The sequence below is a fragment of the Papilio machaon genome, chromosome 9, assembly GCF_912999745.1.
Source record: "Papilio machaon chromosome 9, ilPapMach1.1, whole genome shotgun sequence".
Lineage (NCBI taxonomy): Eukaryota > Metazoa > Arthropoda > Insecta > Lepidoptera > Papilionidae > Papilio > Papilio machaon.
In genome coordinates this window covers 2,427,264-2,442,112 of record NC_059994.1, presented here as the reverse complement: position 1 = coordinate 2,442,112, position 14,849 = coordinate 2,427,264, and the positions used below count along the sequence as shown (strand labels likewise).

General features: G+C 35.9%; 1 protein-coding gene across 1 annotated transcript in view; it reads left to right on the top strand.

Moving 5' to 3' along the window:
• Positions 1 to 14,849, top strand: part of LOC106709957 — a 49,047-nt gene that overhangs the window by 14,638 nt on the left and 19,560 nt on the right. The window contains exons 2-3 of the mRNA XM_014501889.2: positions 1,299 to 1,497; positions 5,243 to 5,318. Coding sequence (XP_014357375.2) covers positions 1,448 to 1,497; positions 5,243 to 5,318 — 126 coding nt within the window. The 5' untranslated portion in view covers positions 1,299 to 1,447. The remainder of the gene's footprint in view (positions 1 to 1,298; positions 1,498 to 5,242; positions 5,319 to 14,849) is intronic.

The following is a 14,849-nucleotide window of genomic DNA, read 5'->3' as shown; positions in this document are numbered from 1 at the left end:
TGGTTATAAATTATTGATACAAAAAATATATCAAAGGAACCTGTATTAAAAACTAGGTCATGTAAAAATTATAAAATACATTTTTTTTCGTGTAAAGTATTACATCCTGTTATGAGACATTTCAAGAATTTTTTGAATATGTCATTAAAATGGAAAATTAAACTGGTTTTTTTATATTCTGATTCAAAAAAAATATAATTTGGAATCGATTACGTAAAACTTTCTTTTTTTTCCATATTTGAAACACTTTTTACGTTTTAATTAATTTGCAATTTTAATTAATTTGTTAGCTAACAAATCACCTTGAATATTAAAAAAATACTTCGTTGTTTTTGTTTTAACTATTTGTTGATTTTCTCAAATTGTATGAATCTTACTAATATATAAATGCTTAGATGGATTGATGTTTGTTTGAAGGTATCTCCGGAACTGCTCAACAGATCTTGATGAAATTAGGCACAGATGTAGAACATAGTGTGGAAGACCACATAGGCTACTTTTTAAGTATTTTTCTTAATTCCGCGCGGACAGAGTCGCGGGCGACAGCTAGTACTTTATATAGCAGTTATGTTTAATACAATTATTTATGTCTTACTTATGTGTCACTTAATTAAAATTGTTTGTTAATTCCACAATCACTAAATATTATGATTCGATAAGTATTCGTAAATTTCATATTCTGAAAACTTGCAAAATAAAGATCTCTTAATAAACCAGTCGTATCAACTAAGTTATATGGACAGCTACTTGATTTTTTTTTTAACATTTTTTGAATACACTTTACATTCAATTTGAATGGCTCATTGTTAAAGTTGTTACGATGCCTTCGGCGTTTTTAACACATGGAACTTCGTAGCTATAATTGAAGCAATTGAAAGCTTTAAAAGTATGTAGTTTAAAGCCAATATCGCTTGTACAAGTAACATATCAAAATATTATCATTTATTTTTGGTTAAAACACTTTCTAAGGCAGCAAAAGACCATTGTCCGTTATTAGGCACCAATACGTTTTCATTAAAAGCTTTCCTACGCATAATATATATGTATTTCTTTTGCAATTACAACGATGTTTGTGTTCACACAATAAATGTTATGATATTTGACAATTAGGACCATTTCACTCATTCCCAAACGTCATTATGACTTGCGTGCATAGCCTATTTGTAGATGCTTCGAAAAAGAGGTTAATAATATCTAGGTAGACAACGAATAATAAAGAAGATAGTAAAAGATTTAATGCCTGGTGATTGGCAAAAAAAAAATTAAAATGTTAAAGCCTATTTTTTCTTTTTTTCCAGATAACAAGAATCAGCACTTAGAGTAGCACTTAGGGCAGTGAAGTGTATCACAAAGGGGATATGTTCAGTGACAATAGTTCTTCGAACACAAAAAACAGAAGGTGACAATTGTGTTTTGTTCACATATGACAGTGCTGTGACTATTGATAATGATTGTTTGGAGAACGAAGAACACGAGTCGTCGGAAATATAGTGGCTGGTGAGTTATGCTATTTTTAAGTATAGGTACAACTCTTTTCAAATATCTAGTCGGCCCCAGTTCATCGGCATATCCCACGTATCCCGCTACGCCCCGTTATACACGAAATTATGTTCTGCTCAGTGATTCGCCCGAAATTAAGAGTTGCCAAGATATCTGAAAACATTTATACAGTCGAGGAGGTTAACTTTAATGAAATATCACGTGATGTTCCTATTATTTAATTATATCTCCTATGGTGACAGTTTACTGTACGATATTCGATTCTAAGTGGGCAGCGAATTTTATTTTTTGACTATAAAAATAGCTTTAATAGATTTCTAGGTCCTAGGTCGAATTCTAGGTCCATACCTTTGTTTTTGAAAAGATATGGAAATGGACTTGACGTAAGAGGGGGCTTATAGCAAAATGAAATTTTAATTATTCAATTCGTACCCGGGTTTCCTTATACGCCTTCTTTAGTAAAACATGTTTAAAGAAAATATAATGCTTTGATGAAAATTTAATCATTTCATTATTAACAACTGTTAATAATGAAATGATTAAATTTTCATATTTTGTCCGTACGTTAAAAGTTAACATTGTTACGACATAAATTCATTAAACCTATATTAAATGTCTGAGAAAAAATTTATTACTCTACATATATGTTGATTATAAGTTATTTGCCATAAAAATATTTTCACGCCTGTTGCTTGAATATTTATTGTACCTTCGTTAAGGTTTTTTATTGCTTTGCGCTGAACGAAGAAAGCTATTGATTTTTGGTATGCATTCATAAATTTATTTATTGAGATAAATTAGTTTTCTAACTATTTTAATTATTATCACGCTATTTTAATCCCTTGAACCCCTGAACTATTTATCTGAAGCTTTTCTAAGCATAAAAAAGATTAAAAAACTTTTTTTTATTTAAAAAAAATTTAGGATCTTTGTTATGTGATGCTTAACTATAATTTCTAAAGTATACGTTTGCGATAAAATTATCTACGTTAATGTGTTTAACGTCTTATTACGAGCCAATGAAGCGAGATGGGACGCCGCGTGCGTTCGAAACGCATTCCAATGCCGTCTAATAATGCACTTTCGTATCCAGCAAAAAATTTGTTAAAATATTCCCATCGCGACCGCATGTCTTTTTTGAGGTTATGCGCTTTTACATCAATGTCCAATTTGTAGTGCTTTTTGCAAACAAGTTATTTCGATTCATTAAACGTATTTCTTATGAAATAAAAACTTGAATCATATGTTTTGGAAATTCGATCGAATATTTTATTAATATGTATCTATATTATCATGAGATATATACTTTATTAAAGTTATCATAAATACGTAGACTCTATAGAGACTCATTGCAGATTGCTACTAGTAATAGATTACACATATTTAGTTTAAATAAAGTCATTGAGACTTAAGACTTTTTTCACGGACTTAATAAATGTTAAAGTAAAAATTATCTTCTCAATATAATTGAAAATAATAATTTATAAAGTTCGAAAAATACAAAACAAGTTGTCTCGCTTTTTATGCGATCAATTATGTAATTTAATACTTTGTTATCAGCATATAAAATCGATTACTGTTTACCAATCTTAAATAAAAACACATAAAATATTGAAAATCTCGTTAATATTTGTAACATGAAAGTTCTTCCAAAGTTTACATGTTACAAATATTAATAGTACGGTTCTAATTTAATATGCATATTAGTGAGGCATCTTGTTTCAATATGTAATAATGTGTCATACTTAACTACTGCTGTCAATGTTAAATGTTGTTTTTAATGAGACGTTCCCTTCCAATGTTAGTCTCGTAAATGATATAACTTTGTTATTAAAATATTATTCTATCACACGAATAAACTGCCGTACATAAGCTTTGCTAATTTAATGAATAATGTTCAGTTTTTTCTTCTATTTTAAATGCGCTCTAGTTGTGTTGTTGACAAAACTATAGCCCTACTACCACTAATGCTTTTACTATTACTACGAGTACTACATTAGATATTTATGCCCCAAGAAACGCGTGAAATTAAGTGACAACTTCATGTGAAGTAAAGTTTCATAACCACATAATTATAAATAACTAGCAGTCGCCCGCGTCTCTGTCTGCGCAGAATTAAAAAAACTTAATGAGTAGCCTATGTGTTCTTACAGATTATGTTCCACATCTATGCCAAATTTCATCTCGATGAAATTCCTTTAAGTCGTTCTGGAAAAACTTTCAAACGAACATCTATCCATCTAACCAACCATCCATCCATTGGCTAGTTATTGTTTCTTTTCTACGTTGTAAAATAGGCAATAAAACGAACGATTCCTACAACGTTCTCATTAGAACAGTATCGTTGTTATAATGACATTATCGTTCTAATAATGATATCCAAGACCATAGAATAATGATGTGGTTATTTTGAGTTATAAAATTACTTACAATCATCTTGTTAAGATAAATTTACTAAGAGAAATCTACACTTAGGGGGTCTCTTAGTGGCCAATTTTGTGAGTGGTAATAGATAAAATAATTGAATAGTTGACTGTAAAAGAAGCGAAAGAGGTGTGTCACGACCGCGCTAAACAGAAGTCTGTGGTCTATGCCTAACACTCCGGGTCACAGGCATGATGTCGGTAGTTTTTGAATTATTCATTCATTGGAAAGCATATGTTTCCGTTGAGCCGAACTTAAAATATTTGTCACATCTCTATTTATAAAAGGAATGGTGTCAAATTCTTAAGTGCCATAGATTGGTGTAAGTATTTTGTGTAAACATTATCGATTCGTCTTTTGAACACGGAGAAAGTTCTTAAGTAATTTTAGCCTAATGTTGTGTAAGCCGACAATCTTTACATGTATGTGTACAAGATTGTTTTAAAAGAATGTCTTTATTGATAATGATATTTGGAGATATAGTGTATATGTTTAAATACTTGTATGCAGATAATATACGTCATATATGTATGTTAAATCGTGGATTTCTATTGTTGAAATATCTGTACAGCGAGTATGTATTGTTTTTTCAATATGTTGTAAACTGAATGTAGAAATTGAATGAAATCAGGAAGGATTTTATTGTTAATACAAACATGTGTGCAGGAATAAATATATATTTCATATCCGTATTATTTTACCTAATCAAATTCGTACATGATTAATATGTATATTGCGAAGTTTACGGATCCTTAAGCGATGCTATTAATTAAATAACTTTTTACATGATGTGTAATATTGCTTCATGATATTGGTCATTTTGTTTATTTAAATAGAAAATAAAAAGTGGCTAAAATACGAGAATATGGGAAATTATATGATAGCGACATTGGCCGTAATCGTTTTCATGTCGAGAAAGCAATGGTCGCCTAACGCGGCGCCTCACCAAACTAGTTTACTCGGTATATTTATTCAGATATTTTCACTTATGTAAATTCTACAAATTCACTTATAGCCTTGTGAATTATCCAAGACTGGAGAGTTGTTTTACTGCATAGCGTTGGTAAAACAAACAATTGCAAAGATCAATAATACAATGACATTTTTTTATTTAGATAAGTATAGACTTTACATTCAAAGAATTTGATTCGCTTCCCATATAATATCGGAAGACCTACAACAAACATTTAAAGTGGGTAGAAAATAAACCACCTATCTAGAATGTAACTAGAAAAGGTAAAGATACAAGAGCTGGGGTTTTGTTCTTAATCTAAGGGCCGACACACATAGACTCACTAACATTGCCTTTTATTTGCAGGTCCAAAATGTCGGCACATCTCTCATCTCATATATCAAGGACGACTGTCATCTGGTTAATGCTTGCTTTGGTCAATGTAAGTAAATATTTGAAATATTTTTATGTGCAAATTATTTTTGCGCTGCTAACTACTTCTTATGTATATCGCTTCGTATGCCTCTTAGGTACTATGTATTTTGTATGTTATGTGCAAGCGTTGGAAATTTCTGAAGTACTATATAATTGTTATACTTATGATCACTTTCAAATATATAAACGTATTTCCCAAACGAAGAGGAAAGCCAAACGAATTTCTAAAGAGTCGAGAGTAAACCGCAATTTATAAAGACTGAGTTGAGTTTTCTCGCGTTGAAAATGAATCTTCATTTAGACCCGCTTTTTCCATCGTTCAACCTCATTTTATGAAAAAAATGTGGATCTCGGCGAACGGTTTTAACATGTTATAGGTTTTCGTTTAACATAATCTAGTTTTATATACTACATTTTGTAAGTGTTTATTAAATGAGTGTAAAAAAATATCTTCGTGAAATGATTAAGTCGTATCTAAAAAAAATCTCTTATCTACATTATGTTTCAACTGCATTTAAATATATTATAATATAATGTTATGAAAATAATTTCAAAGTAATGTTCAAAAAAATTACCTAAACTTGGAGAAGGTGTACATATTTTGGCAAACATATTTTTTTTGAGACCATGAACATCACAATTGAATATTTTTTACTACTAACCAAAGTGGTAATTGACCCGGGTAATGTCGTTAAACTGCGTCCAGACCACCGGAGGACGGGCAGCAGCGTCCCTTACAAAACGGTGGAGAAGCACTGCGATCGCCAACCCGCCTGCCAAGCGTGGCGATTATGGCAAATTCCCCCCACATGATGGCCACAAATGAAGTACGGCCCCCAGTACCCGGCGGCGCCGCCGTTCCTGGTTACGGTAGCGGCCAGGGTGACGGCGGTGCAGGGGGTGCTAAGAATCCCCGGTTCGGATACGGCTACCACACACGACGACCTTTGGCCCTGGCAACACTGAACACGCGCACACTGCGGACGGACGAGAGGATCGCGGAGCTCGAAGAAGAATTGAGCAAGTTACGTTGGGACATTATAGGTTTATCCGAAGTCCGAAGAGAGGGGGAGGACACGATAATCCTCAAGTCCGGCAACTTGTTCTTCTTCCGGGAAGGCGACCAACAGTCCCAAGGTGGTGTCGGGTTTATCGTTCACAAGTCCCTCGTGAACAATGTGGTGAAGATCGTGAGTGTGTCGACCAGGGTGGCGTACCTTATACTCAGAATATCCAAACGGTATTCGCTGAAGGTCATACAGGTCTACGCGCCGACTTCGACACACTCCGACGAAGAGGTTGAAACTATGTATGAGGACATCTCACAAGCCATACATAGTTCCGAAACCTACTACACCGTTGTCATGGGGGACTTCAACGCAAAATTGGGCAAACGGGATGGAGACGAGCTGCTGGTAGGCAAGTTTGGATATGGACAGCGGAACCACCGGGGCCACTTGCTGGCCGGCTTCATGGAGAAGGAGGGACTCTACATGATGAACTCCTTCTTCAGGAAGCAAGTGCAGAGGAAGTGGACCTGGATGAGTCCAGATGGTGTTACGAAGAATGAGATTGACTTCATCATGTCGACAAAGAAGCAAATATTCAATGATGTCTCAGTGATCAACGCGGTTAAACCTGGGAGCGATCACCGAATAGTCCGAGGCACATTGAATATCGATGTCAAGCTCGAACGAAGTCGACTGATGGGGTCTACGCTCCGACCAGCGCCCGTCCATATTCACAATGCCGAAAACTTTCAGCTCGAACTCCGAAACCAATTTGACTGCCTGGGGAGTAGCGTGGACGATCTGAATGACGGGTTCGTGCAGGCTCTGCACACGGTGGGTTCTAAGTACTTCAAGACCCACCGTAGAAGCGCGTCCAAGAAACTCTCAGACCATACTCTTGGGCTCATGAAGGAAAGGCGTGACATGACACTGCGCTCTTCAGACGATGCGGAACGGTATCGGCTGCTAAATAGACAGATCTCGACTAGCATAAAGCGCGACATACGCCGATTTAACACCAATCGTGTTAAATTGGCTATCGAGCGAAATCAGGGCTCCAAAGTGTTTTCCCGAGATCTGTCTATTGGGCAAAGTCAGCTGACGACGCTGAAAACTGAGGAGGGCAGGGTTGTGTCCTCCAGACCTGAGCTCTTGAGTGAGGTTGAGAGGTTCTATGGGCAGCTATACGCTACGCAAAAACCCGTCACAAATCTGGCGGAAGATCCTAGAGCCAGGTTGACCCGACACTTCACCGAAGACATCCCCGACGTCAGTCTCGACGAGATTAGTGTGGCCCTCCAACAACTGAAGAACAACAAGGCGCCGGGGGATGACGGAGTTACAACAGAGTTATTGAGGGCAGCTGGAGAACCGGCACTCAGGGTTCTTCAAAAGCTCTTTAATTCCGTCATTCTCGAGGGACATACGCCAAAGGCATGGAGCAGAAGTGTGGTGGTGCTGTTCTTCAAAAAGGGCGATAAAGCCCTTCTGAAGAACTACAGGCCCATCTCACTTCTGAGCCATGTCTATAAGTTGTTCTCGAGGGTCATCACGAACCGTCTCGCTCGCAGATTCGACGACTTCCAGCCTCCCGAACAAGCCGGTTTCCGTAAAGGCTTTAGTACCGTAGACCACATACATACGCTGCGGCAGGTGATACAGAAGACCGAAGAGTACAACCTGCCATTATGCTTGGCGTTTGTGGACTACGAGAAAGCCTTCGATTCGGTCGAGACCTGGGCGGTACTGCAGTCTCTCCAGAGGTGCCAAATCGACTACCGGTACATCGAAGCGCTACGGTGTTTGTACGAAAACGCCACTATGTCAGTCCGAGTACAGGGTCAGGACACGAAACCGATTCAACTGCAGCGCGGTGTAAGACAGGGTGACGTCATTTCCCCGAAACTCTTCACCGCGACGTTGGAAGACGTTTTCAAGGTCCTCGACTGGAAAGGACTAGGCATCAACATCAACGGCGAGTACATCACGCACTTGCGCTTTGCTGATGACATTGTAGTCATGGCTGAGACCATGGAGGGACTCTGTACAATGCTCGATGACCTCAATACAGCCTCCGAACGAGTGGGTCTGAAAATGAACATGGATAAGACGAAGATCATGTCGAATATCCATGTTCCACCCACTCCAATAACCATCGGAGGCCATACCCTCGAAGTTGTCGACGAGTATGTTTACCTAGGACAAACTGTCCAGTTAGGTAGGTCCAACTTCGAGAAGGAGGTCAATCGCCGAATCCGACTTGGATGGGCAGCGTTCGGGAAGCTACGGGGTATCCTCTCGTCCCAAGACGAAAGTCTACGACCAGTGTGTGTTGCCAGTGTTGACCTATGGAACTGAGACGTGGCCCCTCACTGCGGGCAACATTAGGCGGCTCAAAGTCACAGAAAGGGCAATGGAGAGGGCAATGCTCGGAATCTCTCTGCGTGATCGCATCAGAAATGATGTGATCCGCAGCAGAACCAAAGTAACCGACATTGCCCAAAGAATTGTAAACCTTAAGTGGCGATGGGCCGGCCATATTGCCCGCAGAACGGACGGCCGATGGGGCCGCAAAGTGCTGGAATGGCGGCCACGTACAGGTCGACGCAGCGTGGGCAGGCCTCCCGCAAGATGGACCGATGATCTGGTCAAGGTTGCGGGAGTATCCTGGATGCGGGTTGCACAGGACCGATCATCGTGGCGATCTTTGGGGGAGGCCTATGCCCAGCAGTGGGCGTTACGAGGCTGAATGGATGGATGGATGGAAAGTGGTAATTTGACTAACCTAATAAAACAATTTATCAAAACTATGTTAGTTTAGTTCCGCTTGACAACAAAAAGGCCACCTAGAACGTTAAGTAACCAGAATCGTCTCGTCCTTGAGGAGGTCAGGCAAGCGGGCGCTCGTATCACTATCACAAGAAGCTCGCGACTTTCTCGTCGTCAACGTCCGCTCCATTTGAGCGCATCGCATCGCACGCGCGTCCGCCGGCACACATACACACATAGCGGACATATTGCACGCCCGCAACTGGACCGCACCGTAAAAACATACGGATAAGCTCGGTACGCTGGGTACGGTCGGTAGTTGGTACGGTCGGTAGTCGGTACGGTCGGTAGTCGGTACGGCAGTAGACCGTAGGTATTCGTTTTCGTACGCTAACTTACATTACTCATTTACTATTTTCTAGAATTGATTCTTTCCCAATGTTTACTGGATTATAATTTTGTATGTGTAGCTAAGATAAGCTTCTTTTGAACTGCCTTCTACTATCTCAGTCAAATACTTAAGCAATATAAAGTTGTGTTTGTCCATAAACAAATTTCAATGATTTCTTACTTAGCTTAGATTTCCTTCTACTCGTATAATAGTCAATAATAAACTGATCATAACATTGCCCATAAACTATAACATTTACAATGGCAATAGCCAGTCCCATTCATGCGTTGGGCTTATTCATACGTTGCCTCCACTTTGTGTACGGATAGTTAGTACATCGGCTAACAGTTACCATACTAGTTTACTATTAGTATGTACCATGAAAACACTATATTGAACTTCAAATATGATATGAGTCTTACAGATAATTTTCACCGTACTTTTTGCTTGTTCCACCCTACAAAACATAATAATCTAAGTCAAAATCATATTTGTAATCTTTGGCTGACGGAGTTTAAAAAAAAATACAAATAACAGTGAAAGATATAAAATCAATTGCAAGTGCATCAAGATCAAACAAGGCAACAATTCAAAACAAACCGCAGAATGAAATTAGTATCACGACGTTAGAAGCTGACCTAGGAAGCTAACAATGGCTCTTGTTTCGTATTGATCTCCAACACGGATAAGAACACGTAATTCAACATAATGAGATTGCAGAATATGTTGAAACAAAATGAAATAATATTGTATTAGTCTTATATACGATGCTACGATGCATCATTGTCCTTAACTTTTACTTAGTTTTGTTTTGAATGATGAAACATGATTTAAATATTATTTATTTCAAGTATATTTATGTTTTTTAATTGATTCCAAAACTAATTTTAATATTCTATCTTAACTTTAACATTGACTTCTTTAAATACTCTTGATTTCTTGTACATATATTATAAACATATATTACAAATAAAAGAACGGTTTTAAAATGGTGGTGTACGCGATTGATAATAATTAAATGTTATACTATGAATTATTCGAAAAAAGGCGATTGGGGAAAGTTGCTAACACTTTATTGGAAAATTAATGAAGGACAGTTTTCCCTTTTATATATAAACTACAAAGGTAAAAAGTTCATTAAGTCCTATGTTATGAAGTGTTCCGACAAGCGTCTAACACTCGTCCTGTATGATGACTTGAGAAAGTTCGTGTGAATCCGACAACCACGTGAGAGCCATTGTGCGTGTCGTGTACGTTGGGCTCAATTATCTATGGTTAATTACTAACTGACCTAGTTTTGTATTGTGGTTCCCTCTGTAATTGTCACGATTGGCAATGGTTTGATTCACGTCGATGTTTTGTTGTTTTTGAATTCGGTTTATTTATATTTCTTTGTTTTTTTTTGATTCAAAATGTAAAGGTGAATGTGATTTTGATACTATCAGACAATTTAAGATTCTTGTGACATCTTTTAATTATATTAGTTTTCCAGAATGTGTTTACAATCATTTTATTCTTATAAGTTAGTTATGTTAAAAAGTTGAAGTTACGTTGGTTTGTTAAAGAATATTATTTGTCACAATATCTATCACAATAGTCATAATAATATAAATAAAAGTAGAAAAGTGGTGCAATTTAATCTAATAATAATATCTTGATCTCACAGACAAACGTCTGATGTCATTTTGTGGGACGAAACATTTAATAAAAAAAGCTACCACATAATTTACATTTGAGTTTGCTTCACATTTCTTCGACCTTCGTTTGTTTTAAATCAATGTTAGTGCAGTCCGCTTCAAAGTTAGTAGTCGACGTTGAATTGTGAGCGGACAGAGTTAATGTGTACTTATCATGAATAAAACATTTGAGTAGCTCGTTTTACCAGAATTTAAGATACTACGTGAGATGAATGGTACATCAGTAACGGAATCAAATCCACCTATCTACGGATTCTGAATATGCAGATTCTATGTAACGCCCCGTCTTGGAATGCTAACGGTTGGTACACTTCAATACATCTTAATACATCTCGGTTTCAGTCATCGAAAGTAATACCAGTCCGGTTTCCAGAACCTCCAGTGCGGTGCAACTTTGTTTTAATTGCTCGTAAATACAATGAACGTGTGAATTTGTTGATTCAAGTGAAAGGAATTGTGTCCCGTATTTGTTTGACGCTATTTATGCGTCTCCTCTACTTCTATTTAAACCATATAATACAAGATGGGTAGACAGATAAAATCCATCTACAAATCATTATCTGATTAAATTCACTGATAGATTTTCAAAAACTGAACTCTGGCATTGCAGATTTAACCGTATGTTCTCAAGCCCAAAATACATGTACAATACATTTTGCCGTCTCTTTGCTAAATTTCGGCAGTGGAAACCTACGATGACATTCACGCTCATTTCTGGATATGGAATAGAAATAATAACTAATCAGTAGAATAACAGTTTTGTAGATTTTTTATATCAATTGTCATTTTATTTCATAAAATAACTTTCAATATTAAATGCCACATAATTTCACTTTCCTTTCGTAGTGTGATATTTGCAAATCGAAATCAAAAGCTTTCGAATTTATCTCCGCATACCCAATTGCATAAACATCTAATGTAAAAGGTCAGTAGTTGTTTGTCATGTAAGGGATCCATTTGATCGCGAAAAATATTTGTGAATGAATGAGTATAACATTTAAATGATTATACTAATTAAAAGATAAGAAAATCTTGATAATTAATTCCGCTTTATGTCGTATGAATTTGTACGTTTAATAATGGTATTTAAATTCGACAAAATTGATTAGTTCCGTAACATAACTATTAATCCTCCTAAAATTTTAAAGATTAGCTGCGACCTTCAAATATCAATCCATTCATCGATCCATTCAAACATTCGCATTTATAATATAACTAGTTGTAGCCCGCGACTCCGTCCGAGAATTAAAAAAAACGTCGTAATTAGTCGTAATTTAAATTAAAAAAAACGTAGTAAGTACGTACCTATGTGTACTTCCAAACTATGTTCTACGTCTAAGCCAAATTTCATAGAGATCTGTTAAGCCGTTTTGTCGATAACTTTTAACAAACATCCATCCATCCATCTAAACACTTGCAAATATAATATAAAGTATGATGTACCTAAATGTCAACATGAAAGCGAGCCGACAGTACAGTTATCGCTTCTTAGGCAATAAAATCCGTAAATCACGAAGTGTCTGCGGGAAAAAACTAATTTCACTAGAAGAACATGTTTCTTAAACATTTCGTATTCTCACTGATCATTAAATATGTATGAAAGAACGGTAAAATTGAAATAAATTGCCGTGTTTTAGAATTATTAGACGAATGCAGTTCGGATATTAATTACTCAATAACTAAACCAAATCTTTAAAATACTATCTCTATAGTAACGGTTCATGATAATTGTAGCTTGTAATTACCAATATCTCGGAAGTGGCTTATTCAATAAAAAAAGTAAAAATATGTGCTTTACAAAATGTATGTACTTATATGTTAATAATGCTTTTAGAAAACTGTAAACTGACCTTAGTAAAATAATAAAAAAAACTAAGGATCAGTTTACGGTTGCCGTATATTGAAATGTACTTCAATAATTTTTTGGCATTCACTTCACATTCCTACGTGAGTGGAATAAGGACAGGAAGATCTTTTGACACGCCCTTATAGACATACCATTTTTTTCTTTTGGAATGTTATGACGTCATTTATTATATGCGTAATAAAACATCTATTCCAATACCAATCTTGTTTTGCGAGATATATTTTTTCTTGAGGCCTATTAATTTTAATTACTTTAACGTTTGTATGATTTATGATCTAATTATTATCTTTTATATTGTATGTGCGTGGGATGTATATTTATTAAAAAAGATTAACTTAATATAGAAACGCTTTTTAACGCTTATTTACGCTTTTGTTGGCCATTATTTATAAATAAAATTTCTTTAAATAATCTTTTTTCTTTTAAAATAAGCTGCTGAAATCTTTGAAACATAATAATGCTTGAGGGTCTGGAATTTACGTTTTTAAACAACATAATTAATGTTTCGTAAAGAAAAAAATGGTTATTGTGAGAAAACTATAAAAGATAGATATATGCTATCGCGGACTTTTATTTAGCACATTTAAAGAGCTACAATTCGCCATACATCATTTTGATGTAGGTCTTATAGTTTAGCCTACGTAAGCGCTGAAAGCAAAAATGTCCCTAATTTTCGCAACAAATTTTGAAGCTATATTCAAAATCTACTAGTCTTCTAGTTATTTAAAAAAAAAACAAAAAAATGGGACCCACCTGCAAGCACTTCCTTTCGATTAAAATAATTTTTATCAAAATCGGACCACCAGGGACGGATATTCGCGGTAACACACATAAAAAAAAAAAAAAAATCAGTCGAATTGATAACCTTCTTCTTTTTGAAGTTGGCTAAAAATATGTTCACCTCACACTTTTAAAACCCCTTATAATAATAATAATCTTAAGGAAAGTTGTAAAGTATAGAATGTGTTAATGCGTGATAAATGTAGAAAATTGTAGGATTTAGCGAGTGCGGCTGAACGCAATAGAGCGGCGAAGTGGAAATCCCGCGGACGTTCCGCTTTGAATGCAATTTCTTCGGTAAATATGCACTTATTTTAATTAATTTTATCTAAACAGTATCTTTATTTAATGTGCATTTTTACTACAATAAGTGGAAGGCCCAGAATTATTTGACTGAACGTTGAGTTGAGGTTTTTTTTTTTTAATTCCAGAATCATAGATATTTATCCCCAGTTTTTATGAAAGAAAAACCAGATTAAGATTATCCCAAATATTCAAGACTTTTCAATGAAGTTCTCGTAAATGAAAAGTATGAGTGTCTCCATTAAAGCAATTTTTTTCGTTACCAACCCGCACTGGGCCAGCGTGGTTGATTATGGCCTAGTCACCCCTAACTTGGGGTAGGTTCAGTGGGGACGTATAGTTAGCTGATGATGATGAATTTTTGTCGCACCAAAGTGTGTTGTCATACTCGTAAAGTTGCAATTTGAAATGTGATTCCCCTGTGTCTAGAATTCAATCCGTGTGTACATTTCAAGGACCACCCATCCCACATGTCATGACAACGTTCGTATTATATGTTTTTTTTCTTTGGTAAAATAATTACCTCTCTTGTATTCAATTAATGTGGTGAGAAAATGACATGCGTATTGGCAGATGCCGCGGGCGGTTTTCGCCTATTATTATCATTACGATAGATGTTTAGAATTATATTGTAACTAGATGTGTCAGAGAAATTTAACAGACAAATAATTTTAAATAACAATCCAATATGCCGCCATAAAGTGTATGAACTACTTAATTT